Source organism: Quercus lobata, chromosome 8 (genome assembly GCF_001633185.2).
Source record: "Quercus lobata isolate SW786 chromosome 8, ValleyOak3.0 Primary Assembly, whole genome shotgun sequence".
Taxonomy (NCBI): domain Eukaryota; kingdom Viridiplantae; phylum Streptophyta; class Magnoliopsida; order Fagales; family Fagaceae; genus Quercus; species Quercus lobata.
In genome coordinates this window covers 16,407,674-16,422,607 of record NC_044911.1, presented here as the reverse complement: position 1 = coordinate 16,422,607, position 14,934 = coordinate 16,407,674, and the positions used below count along the sequence as shown (strand labels likewise).

Sequence of the window (14,934 nt, the reverse complement as noted above, 5' to 3'; positions counted from 1 at the left end):
GAGGAATCCTTCAAGAATTGATCTGGAGCTACAGTAGTTTCATCAATAGCATCAATCATAGAGTAAGTTTCCAAAATTACCTCTATTTGATGTTTCCAAACGATAAAATTTGAGAAATCTAGTTTAACAGTCACCATAGATGACATATTTGAAAGTAGTTACAGTGAGGGATTGATGTGAGTTATGGGATTAACCATTGTAGGTACTGTGGTTGAAGTGGAAGATGAGGTTGAAGATGAGTTTGTAGTTGCAGACGCCATGGAAGCTAGAGCTCTGATACCATGAACGTAGAAACAAAGAAAAACAGAGAAAGAGTAATTGAGAGAAAAAAGAAGAAAAGAGAGTTCTAGAATTCTATTATTTCTGAAAATGTAATCCCCAACATACATCACTGAGCTATGCTAAGCTTATATACATAATCAGAGAGAGAGAGTGAGAGAAAGCGTAAATCATGGAGGTTGTTATAACTAATTAACCACCATTAACATATTTGAATATAACTGCATTAAACCTAACTAACTGAATTTGGGAGAAGGTGGCTTTGGATCTGTCTACAAGGTAAGAATAACCTAACTAACTGAGCTCTTCTCTTTTTCCAAAATATGTTGACTATCTTTAAAATTTTTCAGGGTACATTGCTAGAGGGGAAAGAGATAGCAGTAAAAAGGCTATCAAAGAATTCTGGGCAAGGAATGTTTGAGTTCAAAAATGAAGTTATTTTAATTGCAAAACTTCAGCACCACAATCTCGTGAAGCTTATTGGCTATTGCATTGAAGAAAATGAAAAAATGCTAATCTATGAATACATGCCTAACAAAAGCTTGGATTCCTTAATTTTTGGTTTGAGCTTTAACCCTAACTAAATCCATGACATTCATGATTAGTCTTATCATCTTTCAATAATAAAATTTTTTGTTGAGATTTCAACATATTTTTAGTGACATAAATGTGAAATTGGACAGATCAAACGAAGAGTAAATTACTGGATTGGCATAAGCGCATCAACATAATTGCTGGAGTTGCTAGAGGGCTTCTCTATCTTCATCAAGACTCCATATTGAGAATTATCCATAGAGATCTCAAAGCAAAATACCAATAGAATGGAAAAAATCTTTTAAGAAAAATTTTGTGCCGTTGTCACTTCTAATGGTTTTAATCTTGCAATCAAATTGAGTAGAAATCATAATTGCAAATTTAGGAAATAGAGTTTGAGTTTCAGATTTATGTTTAAGCAAATAGACCCATGTGCATCTGGTAAAATCACCCACAATAGTCAGGAAAAATTTGTAACCATCAATAGTAGGAGTAGAAAAAGGACCCCATAGGTCACAATGTATCAATTCAAAAGGTTTAGTGGTTACATGAATGCTAGAGGGAAAAGAGAGCCTTTTCTGTTTTGCAAAATGGCAAACATCACAACAAGAAGCCTTATTAGAAACATCAATATTTACAAATGACTTCAACAATTGAAGTTTGGCTAAAGAAGGGTGACCTAATTTAGAATGCCATAAATCTGAAGAAATATGACTGACAGTGGTGGCAAGAGCAGCTGAATTTGAAGGAGGAACAGCAGCTTGAAGCAGGTATAAATCATTGCTTTCCTTACCCAGACCAATCATGCTCCATTGAGCAAGGTCCTGGATGAAACACCAATCACCAAGAAAAATAAGGTAACAATGTTTGGTCTGAGTAAGTTTGTTAACAGAAATAAGATTGAAACTAAAGGAAGGGATACACAAAACATTTGTGAGTGAAAGTGTAGAAGAAATTTGCACAGTGCCTATGTGTGTTACAACAGCCTTTTCCCCATTTGGCAAATAGACACAAGAATGAACTATAGAAGTGATTGTGGTCAATTGAGAAACTGAGTGCACCATGTGATCAGTGGCCCTAGTGTCAATGATCCAAGAATTAGACTTAAAACATTGCCTATCAATGACTTGAGCAAAAAAAAATAGAATGAGTGAAATTGGGAGGTATCCAAAAGGGATTACCTGAGAAATTGGAAGAAGATGATGAAGTAGAAGTAGCTGTGGAAGATGGAACAGCAGGTGCCATCACTGATGCAACCTGTGATGCAGTCTGAGCACTAAGTCCATTTGGAGTACCAAAACCTGAACCTGATGCATTGTGAGCTTTCAAAAAATTGAGAAGCTGTTCACATTGAACTTGTGAGATTGGACATTGAGGTTGAGTGGTTTGTTGGCAAGTCTGAAAACAAAAACCACTAGGAAAACCTCCAAAACCTGACTGTGAAACACCAAAAGGAGTCTGCAAGCCAATGTTGGGCTGAGTAACATCACCATACTGAGCATTAGAATGACCATCAAAACCAAAACCTCCTGTGATTTGATTAGCCATAGCCTTTGTCCCACCTTTTGGCTTATACCCTGGGGGATATTCATGAAGCTTGTAGCATTTGTCAGCAATATGACCAGTGAAACCACAGTAAATACAGACTGGTCTTTCCTTCTTAGAGTTACCTCCTTTTCCTCCATTGTTTCGAACATGACCTTGATTGCCTTGAAAAGGTCTAGTGCCATTCACATACATAGCAACAGGATCCAATTGCTGAACTTGTTGAACCACATTGACAATGTTGCCTATGCTTCTCCTTTTCTCTTCGTGCAAAATCAATGAACATACCATGCTAAGAGAAGGAAAAGGCTCAATTAGCAAGATTTGCCCAATCAGAGTGCCATAACTGTCGTTCAACCCCATTAAAAACCTAAAAACATGCTCTTTATGCTATGCATTTAGCTGAGAAGACTTAGAACCACAAACACAAGGACAATTACAGACTGTGAAAGGCTGATTATTCACAAATTCATCCCATAAAGTCTTGAATTTCGTAAAATAGGAACTCACTGACATTGATCCTTGAACCAAATGTGAAATTTCCTTTTGAAGCTTAAACAGTCTTGGAGTGTTGTCCTGAGATAACTTGTTCTTGAGATCAATCCACAAATCTTTTGCAGAATTGATGTAAATCACACTAGCCTTAAGATCAGGACTGAGTGAATTTGTTAGGCATGAAAGGATCGTAGTGTTACACCTGTTCCAAGAATTGAACAAAGGTGAAGTTGGAGCCAGTTCTGAAATTGAACCATTGACAAATCCAAATTTTTTTCTCGAACTCAAAGCAATCTCGCCCAAGTCATGTAATTCTCAGGACCAGTGAGAGGCTAAGATGTGAGAATTAAACCAGGATTTTCATTTGCTGGTAGGAAAAAGGGATTATTGGCAGATTCATCTGCCATAGCTGCATTTGCAGTTCGTGCAGATGAAGGAGATGGTGCACTTGACGAATCTGAGGCCATGAGCAACCAAGAAAATGAAGAAAACCAAAGAAAATCAGAAGAAAATTTCTGTTTGGCAAGAAAGAAAATGAGGGAAAATATGCTCTGATACCATGCAAAATGACAGAGAGTTGAAAGAATCTGGAACTTTCTTTTAACTGAACTGATCTTATAAAACTGAATGAATGAAACTGTACAAGTCAAATAGAGACTAAATACAAAAACAAAGTAAGGCCCAAAATATCCCAAACTACACGGGATTAGTTACAGTACATATGCCAGCTAATTTACTCAGGTGTGAACACATTCTAGTCAGGTGTGAACACATACATTACTGACACTACAATTCTACAACAAATACACTACACTACTTATTCTACAATTCTACAATTCTACGAACTTTTTCTCAAAAGAAAAAAAAAAAAAAAACTTATCCTAAACTTCCCATTTCTTGTCCTCTTTCTTCTTTTTCTTCGTTCCTTTTCTTCCTTTCTGATCTGATTCACAACTTTCTTCAACACAATTATAACATGTAGAAAATCATTAGAAAATCGATGAAAGCCTTTACCTATCTTTTTGTCTTCGCAATCGTATGGTCCTTCTTAAATCCTTCCAATACACTAGATACTATTACTCCAATCCAATCAATCAGAGACGGTGACACCTTAGTTTCTGCTAGTCGAAGATTTCAATTGGGATTCTTCAGCCCAGGTAATTCAAAAGGCAGATACGTGGGGATATGGTACACGAAATCTTCTGGGACAGTTGTTTGGGTAGCCAACAGAGACACTCCACTGAACGATCACTCAGGAGTGTTGAAGGTCACTAATGGAGTTGTTATCCTTCTCAACAGCACAAATAGCGTTGCTTGGTCATCTAATACATCAAGAACTGCAGAAAATCCAGTTTTAGAGCTCTTGGACAACGGAAATCTTGTTGTGAAAGATGAAAAGGTTGATGGCCCTGCGAACTATTTGTGGCAGAGTTTTGATTATCCTTGCGACACTTTCCTACCGGAAATGAAACTTGGAAAGAACTTAGTGACTGGCTTAGATAGGTTCTTCACATCTTGGAAGAGTACTGATGATCCCGCTCAAGGTGAGTTTTCAATACGGTTAGATCTTCGTGGGCTTCCACAAGTGGTTGTTATGCAAGGAGACACAGTAAAGGCTCGACAAGGATCATGGAATGGCCTTCGTCTTAATGGCTATAGTGGTTTAACACCGAATCCACTAGTTGAGGTTGAATTCCATTTCAATGAGAGTGAGGTCTTTTATGATTACAAAATCAGAAATAGTTCGGTGTTCACAAGATACATCATAAACCCATCCGGAATTGCACAACGGTTCACATGGCTGGATCGGATAAACCGTTGGGAGCTATTCTCAACAACGCCAGCAGATCAGTGTGCAAATTATGCCTTCTGTGGGGCATATGCTAGCTGCACTATTGGTAACACTCCCGTATGTGCATGCTTGGAAGGATTCTTACCCAAGTCTCCAAAAGCTTGGGATTCAGTGGATTGGTCTGATGGGTGTGTTCGAAAGACTCCATTGAATTGCAGTGATGGTCCTGATGGAGATGGCTTCCGTAAGTATACGGGGTTGAGATTGCCTGATACATCTTCTTCCTGGTTTGATAAGACTATGAGCCTCAAGGAATGTGAAGAATTGTGTTTGAAAAACTGTTCTTGCACAGCATATGGAAGTTTAGATATCAGGATGGGAGGAAGTGGCTGCTTGCTTTGGTTTGGTAAACTAGTTGATATTAGAGACATCGCAAAGAATGCAGAAGACCAGTTCTATGTAAGATTGGCTGCTTCAGAACTAGGTACTATTTACTTTACACTTTTATCTCTTTTCAATTTATTATTACTTATTTATTGTTTTTTAATGTTAAATGAGACGACAACTATGTCCTTTGACTAACAAAGTATTTAAATCTTTTTGCTAAATATTGATAAAAAATAGTGTTTTATTTGTGATAGGTATACTGTCCAAAATTATTTAGTTATTTGAGAAAAGAGTTCAATTTCGGTAATAGTATTGCAAATATTGTGAGAAAAAGTAAGAGAAATGAGAGATTTATTTGAGGAAAGAGATCAATTTTGGCAATAGTATTGCAAATATTGTGAGAAAAAGTAAGAGAAATGAGAGAGAAATAATGTAACTAGAGAAGAAAGAATAGCAATTTTGGCAATAATATTGCCGAAATTATTGTCCAATAAATTTGCATTGTGGCAATAGTGCAATATCATTGCCGAAATAGGAAATGAGAGAATTTTTTTTTAATGATGACAATGCAAGGGCCAAAATAGGAGAGATGAGAGAGGATTTTTTTTTTTTTTTAATTATTTTGGCAATGCGGAAATAAAAGAGAGAAGATAGTTCATATATACGCATATTATATACACATTTAATTATTTATTATATAGTTCAGCTTAACATAGAGTCTATACCTCTTTCTCAAAAAAAAAAAAAAAAAAGTCTCTATACCTACTGCCATGATATATATAGACCATAAAAATTGGAATCTTTCTTCGGTAACATTCAATGTGGATATAAAGTATCAATATTAAATGGTGTGAACTCATATTCAATTGGAACTTTTTTTTTTTTTTTTGGGAGAAAAAATTCAGTTGGAACATGAAATCAATTAACTCTTTACCTCGATGAATAAAACACGCGATGACTTTTTTGATCTTTCCACTGATATAAATAGTATTTTTGCATTCTCCTCACCCCTATTTCGGTAATTCTATTGCCTCGCAATTAAAATTTTTTACTCACTTCTCTTCTGTTTCGGTAATAGCATTGCTACACTACAAATTTTTCCTCTCCAGCAGTTTTGGCAATACCGAGATTAATTTTTTCTTTCCTTTCCTTGTCACATCATTTCTCTCTTTTCTCTCTTATTTATTTTTTTTTTTCTTACAATTTTAGCAACACTATTGCCAAAATCCATCTATCTCCTCAAACTGCCAAATAACTTTGAACAATACACATTTCACACATAAACTCTATTTTTATCAATATTTAGCCAGACCCAGAGTATTTGTTTATTCTGATCTTTTTTCTCCATGTTTTCTGGGATGAAGGGAAGGAAGTTGGGGATTTATACTTATAAACAAAATTGGTAGACACTACAGAATATCTTTTAAAGTTTTCTTGTTAAACTGCAACATATCTATAAGCTTAACAATTTGAGGTAAGAGTTTTCAAGAAAGTTGTTCAAAGCTCAAATCCTCCTTTCCAACTTTCAAATTATTAAAAATTATAAATGTGAAAGTGAACATATAGGGCATATAATTGTCAACCAAGTAACCTCCATGAAATGAGGAAGTGGTGGCTTTGGTGGTGTTGAGATATAGGGGGGTGGCCTAGGAAAATTTGGAGCCTAAGTTGATGTTAAAATTAAGGTCTTTATATATTTATATTTAATTGAATAATTATTCATTTTTTGAAATTTCACTTTTTTTATTATTATATTGTGTTAATTGAGTAACAAATTATCTAGAGAATCCTTTCGAGACTTGATTAATTTTTCACAAAACATTTTTCTTTTTGAAATATTCTTATTGGTTAAAATTTAGAGATATTGTTTCACTAGGGGTCTTAAGCGGTAGCCTAATTTCCCTAGTGGTAACTGGTAAGGCCGGCCCTGAGCTCTACTACTTTATCCAACTTATATGTACCCATTTCCCTATTTTAAGAATTCTGAATTGTAAAGATATAGTTCTTTAGGAATATCTGTTGTGGACTAAGGCCAAATTAGAATTCCTTTCATTTCTTTAGTTATGTGTAATTTGAGGCTGTTTACTTTAAGTCACCCGAAGTTTTGATCTTTCAGATCATGTTGAGAAAAAGAGGCGCTCCAGCAAGAAGAAACTTGCAGGAATCGTAATCGGCTCTGCATTGTATGTCTTGGGAATGATAATAATTGGATTGGTAACATACATATGGAAGAAGAAACGCAGAAACCAAGGTTCGAAATAAGACATGGACTCTGAGAATTACTGATGCATGATAGTAGACTTATAGCTAAGATTTTTTATTTTTTATTTTGTAAGTTATTAATTGAGAATATAATAATGCTTTTCATAAAATATCTGTTTAATTTTTTCAAGTCCAACCATCTGCTGTTATTTCAGCGATGAAAAAAGGAAATATTGGGAAGGAATGTGACAATGTGGGCAGGAAGGAAGACATTGAGTTACCAATATTTGATCTGACAGCCATTGCCAATGCGACTGATAACTTCTCAAATAACAACAAGTTGGGAGAAGGTGGCTTTGGATCTGTCTACAAGGTAAGAATAACCTAACTAACTGAGCTCTTTTCTTTTTCCAAAATATTTTGACTATCTTTAAAAATTTTCAGGGTACATTGCTAGAGGGGGAAGAGATAGCAGTAAAAAGGCTATCAAAGAATTCTGGGCAAGGAATGTTTGAGTTCAAAAATGAAGTTATTTTAATTGCAAAACTTCAGCACCGCAATCTTGTGAGGCTTCTTGGCTATTGCATTGAAGAAAATGAAAAAATGCTAATCTATGAATACATGCCTAACAAAAGCTTGGATTCCTTAATTTTTGGTTTGAGCTTTAACCCTAACTAAATCCATGACATTTATGATTAGTTTTATCATCTTTCAATAATAAAATTGCTTGTTGAGATTTCAACATATTTTTAGTGACATAAATGTGAAATTGGACAGATCAAACGAAGAGTAAATTGCTGGATTGGCATATGCGCATCAACATAATTGCTGGGGTTGCTAGAGGGCTTCTCTATCTTCATCAAGACTCTAGATTGAGAATTATCCATAGAGATCTCAAAGCTAGCAATATCTTACTTGATAATGACATGAATCCAAAAATTTCAGACTTCGGCCTGGCCAAATCATTTGGGGGAGATCAAGGTGATGCCGAGACCAATAGGATTATTGGAACATAGTATGTACATTTTATCTCTTTTTGTATTTTATGTTGAGCTGTTTTTAAACCTCTTTTTCCATGCAATAATATTTCCTAGTGGTTATATGTCTCCTGAGTATGCAGTACATGGGCAATACTCAATCAAATCTGACGTGTTTAGCTTTGGAGTTTTAATATTAGAGATGGTGAGTGGGAAGAAGAACAGGGGATTTAGTCACCCAGAGCACCACCATAATCTTCTTGGACATGTAAGCAAGAAAAATAGCATCCTACTAAATTATGTTGCTAAACTAAACTTTTTATTTACTAATGCTCTTTTAATAGTGTTGTGCAAGCTGGATTGTAGATCGACCCATGTAACTATTATTTTAATTTGTTTCAGGCATGGAGACTATGGATTGAAGGTAGGCCAATTGAATTGATCGATAACTCAGTTGGTGACTTCTCTCTATCCGAAATGTTACGATGCATTCATGTGGGTCTGTTATGTGTGCAACAAAGATCAGAAGATAGGCCAAACATGTCATCTGTGGTTTTAATGTTAAGCAGTGAGAGTCTATTGCCTAAGCCAAGGCAGCCAGGCTTCTATATAGATTCACCTGAAGCAAATTCTTCATGTATCACACCTTGTTCAACAAATGGAATCACCTTTACATTGTTTGAGGGAAGGTAGAATATAATTTCTTAAGAGGAAATGGGAGGGGTTTCTTATGAAACTTATGTAAGAATGAATTAAAAACCTCATGCTCAACAAAAATGTTCTCTCAAGCCATTTTTGCGATATACCAGATTATGTTACTTGAATTGGATAATTGTGTTTTGTGTTGCCATATATAGAATCCAATGTGAGGAATTTACTAGATCAAACTGGGTTGTATAAGTATTACGAAGAGGCTTGACTACTTGACTAGTCCTATTCAATATGAACAAAATTTGAGAAATTCTTTGTGTAGTTTTGGTTGAAAATTGCTATCCTTCCTACCTTTTCTACACTTACAAGTTCATTTTAATCTCTATTTAACCCTAAAATGTAATCTACAAAATATATCTCTAATCTAAGAATCTGGTGCTATATGGTAATGAAGAATTAATATCATTGTATAAAATAAAACGTTAACAAAATCACATCAACTTAAGATTCTCTTTATTTACTTATTTATAGAATAATGGTCAATTGGTTCTAGTCAAAGTAGGCATTACCGTGCGTGAGGTTGTTTTGGTTTGATTAGGGAAATGAAATCTTTTGGTACCTAGTTAATATCGATTACCATTTTGGGTTACCAAAAGATGTAGTACCAAATGAAATCTATTGATAGTTAATACTAAATAGATACTTATTTGAAAGTTCAAAACTTTTTTTTTTTCTTACTTATACTCCGGTCCCTCTTAACTCGAAATCTTGGGTTCGTCCCTGATTGGATCTCAATTCAAAAGAAATGAAGTGAATATGAAACAAATTAATGTAAAGGTAATTGAAGGAAAAAGGATGTCAAGAAGAGAAGAAATTAACCACACACACACACACACAAAAAGATACTTTATTTATTTGAACAACTCATTTAACAATACAATCAATATTTCATTTCTTATTTTTACATGCAACCCAATAAAATAAAATAAACTACACAAGAAAATAATATAAATCACTTTTCTCTTTCTTCCCTGTCTTCTTTTCTATCTCTCTCTCTCTTGAAATAAATCAACCAGCTAGTCACTACTAAACCAATCACACCAAAAACTAAACCAATAACCAAACCAACTCCACCACTGAACCATCGAACTAGCCTCCTGAATCACAAATCGCAACAATTCAAACCCAATGCAACCATCGAAACCAAAGACTAGCACCACCGACCACCAAAACAGAATCACCAAAGCACTAAAACCAATCACGACTGACAACCCATTCAAACCCAAGCCTCAAACACAAATTGAAATCCATAACACACGACCCACTGCCACCATGGAACCATCGGAAAGACCCATCCAAAAATGGCAAGCAACCCTACAACTAACATCCATCCAGCATCATCGCTATCGTCACCTTCAATCTTCAAGCCGTCATCATCGCCATTGGGAGAGACTAAGCCAAGATGGGAGAGAGACAGAGGGTGAGAGAAAGAGGGGAGAGTATTTATTTTATTTTATTTTTTATTATTAAAGGAAGAGAGAGATAATTACGAAAGAAAGAGAGAGATGTTGGGTGAGTAAAAAAATTAGATTTACCACTACACACCCTTGATGCGATGGTCACTTCACAAGTATAAGTGCTAGTGGAGTGTGGGGGGCAAGGATCGAGATTCAAGTCTTCAGGAGGGAGTTTCACACACATATATACTTAGATTAGACTAGAGTAGATTTCTATCTTGTATAAAATAAAAAATAAAAAAAAATAAAAAAATAAAATTAGATTTAATTTTTAACAATTGGCTACAATAATTGCTACAGGTAGCAAGTTATTGTAGTTGTGTGTAAAAAAAAAAAATATATATATATATATATATATATTTAGATGTACCAACCGGATGTTTGTGGTTTTGGGTGTGTGTAGATCTATAATAGCAATTTGAGGGATTTTACACCCCTATTGCTAATGCTCTAAGTGAGGAAGAAGAAAGTAAGTACTAGAAAAAGATGATTTGATGTTAAAATGAAGGATTTTATTAACGTGTGCCCTTAGAGCATACATTAGTAAATCATTTTAAGAAATTTTTTATGGAAAAATGAAAAAGTGATTAACTGTTTTGATAGCCTTGTCAATTCCTCATAAAAACTTTGTCAAAGTGGATAGTTAACATATGCCTTAAGGGCATACATTAATTGGACCCTAAAATGAAAGAAGAAGGTCAATTACATTGCATTTGATAACATATCTTTGAATTATCCTTTACTTTGTGATTATCTTAGGCAGATATTATTAAATGACATTCATAATGAGTTTTATATTAATGGTAATTATTAGGAAATATGTTTCTTCTTTAAATAATAATTTTAGTTTTTTAATTTCAAAATTTTATCTAACCACAAAAACTAATATATGCCTTGTACATACAACAAAAACTAGTTGGGATAAAAGTTTAGGGCTATGTTTTTGAGAATGAGAACAAAAATCAGCTTTGTTGTGTTTCTAGAATTAAAAATGGGTTTAGTTAGTTCAAAACAAGAGTGAGTACATTTCTCCATCAATGCCTGATTATTATTATGTATAATGTCTTATAAGAATCTATATATATATATATATATATCTAAAAGTCGAAACATAGCATTTACTATTGCTACACTCCTGTTGAGCTACATTAGCGTCCACCTCATTATCCTTTTTATTTTCAATTTTCCTATAATTATTTTTAAATTACTGATTCACTCTTCTTCTTTTTTAATATTTACTCTTTCTCAAACCTTTCTCCCCTTCTTACCTTTTTGTCTCCCCATTACCCTTTCTCTTAATTGCAGTCTTCCTACTTTATCTTCCTTTATTTTGTCTCTTCTTATTCTTACTCTCTTACTATAAATTTGTCATTTTCTCTTCCATTCCATGCATAGTTTCTCCTCACAAAAAATTTTGTCTCTCTCTCACTCAATTTTTTGGTAGATTTTTTTTTTGGGGTAATTTTTGAGCCTTTATGATTATTTAGAGTAATTTTTGGTCCAATTTACAAATGGTTTGATAATTTATGCATGATACAAGCTTAAAATGATAATTTCTATCATTTTTGTTTGTTGCAACATGGTGTCTCCAATGCAAAACTGATGAATATTAAAATTTCAAGTTCATGGGGGCTCAAGCGGTATTGGTACATTTGCAATTTGGATAGCTATATACTATGGAGCAAGTGTTTGTTAATGTAGGTCCAATATCACTTTTCTTCTAAAGCATAAGTTTAGTTTCCAAGTATTCATATAGTTTTAGATTGGATTGGCTTGGAGTGATTAAAAATTAGATGTTTTCAAGGATCTTGGGGCTGATGTGTGAATCAATTACAAGATAGAGGACTTTGTCAAAAGGGTGAGGGAATAAACAAGTGGAAAAGGTATTTTCTTTAATATTGAAACCTTAGTTTTCCTCAATGTTTATAGAGATTGATGTTTTTCATTATTCCTTTTGCAATGATTATTAGGTGATAAACAAAAGAACAATTAAATGTTTAATGTTAGCAATTGATAGTATTCTAGATCATATTGGAGTGTCCTACTTGAAATGTTTATAGAGATTGATGTTTTTCGTTATTCTTTTTGCAACGATTTATTAGGTGATAAATAAATAAATAAATAACAACAACAACAACTAACTAAATGTTAAATGGCAAGAGTTGATGTTATTCTGGACCATATTGGAGCATCCTACTTAAAACAAAACCTTGAGAGCTTAAATTTTGATGGGAGGTTTTTAATTATTGGAACTATGGTTGGCTTTGTTACAATATATTTCTATCATGATCATGATAGAAATATATTGATATATGGGAAGTAAAACATGACATTTGAAATGTAGCTCTTTGTGTTGGAATGTACGATCTATGTAAACTAAGTTGTATGATATAGATATTAAGTAAACTTATTGACCGACAATGCTTTTTCTTTTCTTTTTCTTTTCCTTCATTTTATAAATAAATATTTCCCAATTATTATTTCATCAAAAAAAAAAAAAAAAACTCTATCAAACATAATTTGTGAACATCAATACTTTATCTCTCTCTCCCTCTCTCTCTCTCTCAATTAATGTTACCATTTTTTAACTTCCAATTTATTACTCCATCAAGTCAAATCTATTGTCATTTTCTATTCAACAACCGTCTCTCTCTCTCTCTCTCTCTCTCTCTCTCTCTCTCTCTCTCTCTCAATTAACATTTCCTAACTTTTTAACTTGCCATTTATTATTCCATCAAACTCAATCTTATAATAATTCAAACTCTCTTCAACTCTATGGCTCTCCTTCTCCCTAATCAAGTAGCTATGAAAACTGTTCAATTGTCACCCTATTAGAATTCCAATATATGTGTGTGTATGTGTGTGTGTGTGTGTGTGTGTGTGTGTGTGCAATTGCTCTACCCTACTTCTAGGAATTTAGGAAGTCCATCAAAAGTGAGTTTTTTCTTTTTGTCCCTCTCAAGTGTCAACAAAATTGGTTCCCATAAACCATCTAAAAAAAATCTCAAAGCCATGGTGAAGAATACTATAAAAGAACTGTAGTGAGGTTTGACTATTATTGTTTATGTGATTGTTAATCAATGGTTAGAAAGTGGTGTATTAGATAGAAATGTATATTCAGTTTTCCAGTAAATTGTAGATGGGTGATCTTTTTTTCCACTAATGGATACCTCATATGTGCATTTGTGTGGTGTATTTACCATTATGGATAAAGTATTCTCTTTGTATATGTGTAGCATAAACCAGTTTTGTTGTATGTACATATTAGTCGTGACATGAATGTAGATGCATAACTTAGTACAAGATATGCTACTCTTTTTTTGGTTTTGTATTGTAACAAATTTAGATATTATTATGTGACGCCATTGCTGGAAGATTTTGTAAACTGCAGAATTTGATGTCAATGGAAAGAAAATCAAATCAAAGGACATGTATAAAACTAGATATGGTGGCAATAGACAACCAAAAAAAGGCCATGGTGAAAGATTATCCAAGTTTGGACAAAGCCTCAAAATCCACGAAGACCAATTGGATGTGAGAAATGTCAAGACAATGTATGCTTGGCTATCTAAAGAAATTGAATTTGGTTAAAATATGAAGAAGACCAATTGAATTGAATTGAGTTCCCTATCACAAGTCCTCTCTCTCCCTCTTGTAGTTTTGATTTAATTTTTGTTTGAGTTAATACTTAGTCATTTTGAAAGTAAAAATTTGAATTTATATCAAAACATAATCTTGGCTATGTATTTGAGTATGTCTATTGGTTATTTGAGTAATATCAAGTGTATTTTTGTGATGAGTTTTGATTATCATGATATTATCCTTTAAGAGATGAGAAATTTGAAAAATATATTTAAAACTTAAAAAATTTAGTTTCTAAAGAAAAAAAAAATTGGGAAAACATAATGCACTATAACATAATTTAGAAGAATATGAGCCACCCACAAAATGGATAAATATCAATCAAATAAACCAAAAAATAATAGAATTATGTGTCTGTAGAGATAGAGAGATGGAAAATAATTTTAGAAATTTTTTAATTTTTAGGGAGAGCAAATTATCTTCAACAAATTTAGGATAACAAATTATACATTATATCACAATTACAAAATAGTTATCTATTCCCCATGCATTGCGTGGGTCTATGACTAGTGAATTATAATTAGTCATCCATATAAAGTTATTTGCAAAATCAATTATGGTATTTGAAGCTTTTACAAATTTTGCACACCAACAGAGATAAAGTCACAAGATTCTGCAAAATTGCTACTTGTTGAATCTAGGTTTAGTTATATCCTAGAGGCGATTGCTTTGGACCTATTAGTATACTCAATTGAGTTGGGGCAAATTTTGTATTGAGGAAAAAATGATTGATTCACACCTTTAAATCTACTCCAATTTAATTTCCTGTTCTTTTCATTGGTTCTCTTTAAAATTCCCATAGAGATTAATAAAATGTTTGTAAGTTTAATCCAACTATCTTTTCCATTCAAATCATTAAAGTTATAATACAAAAGCTACATCAATTGCTTGTGAACATATTTGAATGCAAAAC

General features: G+C 33.4%; 2 protein-coding genes and 1 long non-coding RNA gene across 8 annotated transcripts; 2 read left to right on the top strand and 1 right to left on the bottom strand.

Moving 5' to 3' along the window:
- Positions 1–502: 502 nt before the first annotated feature.
- Positions 503–666, top strand: LOC115954995. Its single transcript, XR_004083999.1, has 2 exons — positions 503–558; positions 630–666. It is a non-coding gene; the product is annotated as an uncharacterized LOC115954995 (long non-coding RNA).
- A 503-nt stretch (positions 667–1,169) lies between these two features.
- Positions 1,170–3,515, bottom strand: LOC115954994. The gene is made up of 2 exons (XM_031073014.1): positions 1,995–3,515; positions 1,170–1,637 (listed from the first exon to the last, which is right to left on the bottom strand). Exons 1-2 carry the CDS (start codon positions 2,719–2,721, stop codon positions 1,603–1,605), a joined length of 762 nt encoding a protein of 253 aa, XP_030928874.1. The 5' UTR covers positions 2,722–3,515; the 3' UTR covers positions 1,170–1,602.
- A 206-nt stretch (positions 3,516–3,721) lies between these two features.
- On the top strand, positions 3,722–9,155 carry LOC115954991 (G-type lectin S-receptor-like serine/threonine-protein kinase SD1-1). 6 transcript variants are annotated; one of them, XM_031073003.1, is made up of 7 exons: positions 3,723–5,129; positions 7,149–7,283; positions 7,450–7,607; positions 7,679–7,889; positions 8,012–8,215; positions 8,355–8,479; positions 8,614–9,155. In XM_031073003.1, exons 1-7 carry the CDS (start codon positions 3,854–3,856, stop codon positions 8,902–8,904), a joined length of 2,400 nt encoding a protein of 799 aa, XP_030928863.1. In that variant the 5' UTR covers positions 3,723–3,853; the 3' UTR covers positions 8,905–9,155. The 6 variants fall into 6 exon arrangements, with proteins under 6 accessions (XP_030928864.1, XP_030928863.1, XP_030928862.1 ...); XM_031073002.1 differs by having other exon boundaries at positions 8,012–8,249; positions 8,329–8,479; XM_031073004.1 differs by lacking the exon at positions 8,614–9,155 and having other exon boundaries at positions 3,722–5,129; positions 8,012–8,249; positions 8,355–8,473.
- The last annotated feature ends 5,779 nt before the right edge of the window (positions 9,156–14,934 follow it).

Excerpts from the sequence above, each read along its gene's own strand:
- LOC115954991 (XM_031073002.1), top strand. The coding sequence starts at position 3,854 with ATGAAAGCCTTTACCTATCTTTTTGTCTTCGCAATCGTATGGTCCTTC. Across the intron at positions 7,608-7,678 it reads GCTTTGGATCTGTCTACAAG|GGTACATTGCTAGAGGGGGA; the intron begins GTAAGAATAACC and ends AAAAATTTTCAG. Across the intron at positions 8,250-8,328 it reads AATAGGATTATTGGAACATA|TGGTTATATGTCTCCTGAGT; the intron begins GTATGTACATTT and ends AATATTTCCTAG.
- LOC115954994 (XM_031073014.1), bottom strand. The coding sequence starts at position 2,721 with ATGGGGTTGAACGACAGTTATGGCACTCTGATTGGGCAAATCTTGCTA. Across the intron at positions 1,638-1,994 it reads ATCTTCTTCCAATTTCTCAG|GACCTTGCTCAATGGAGCAT; the intron begins GTAATCCCTTTT and ends TGTTTCATCCAG.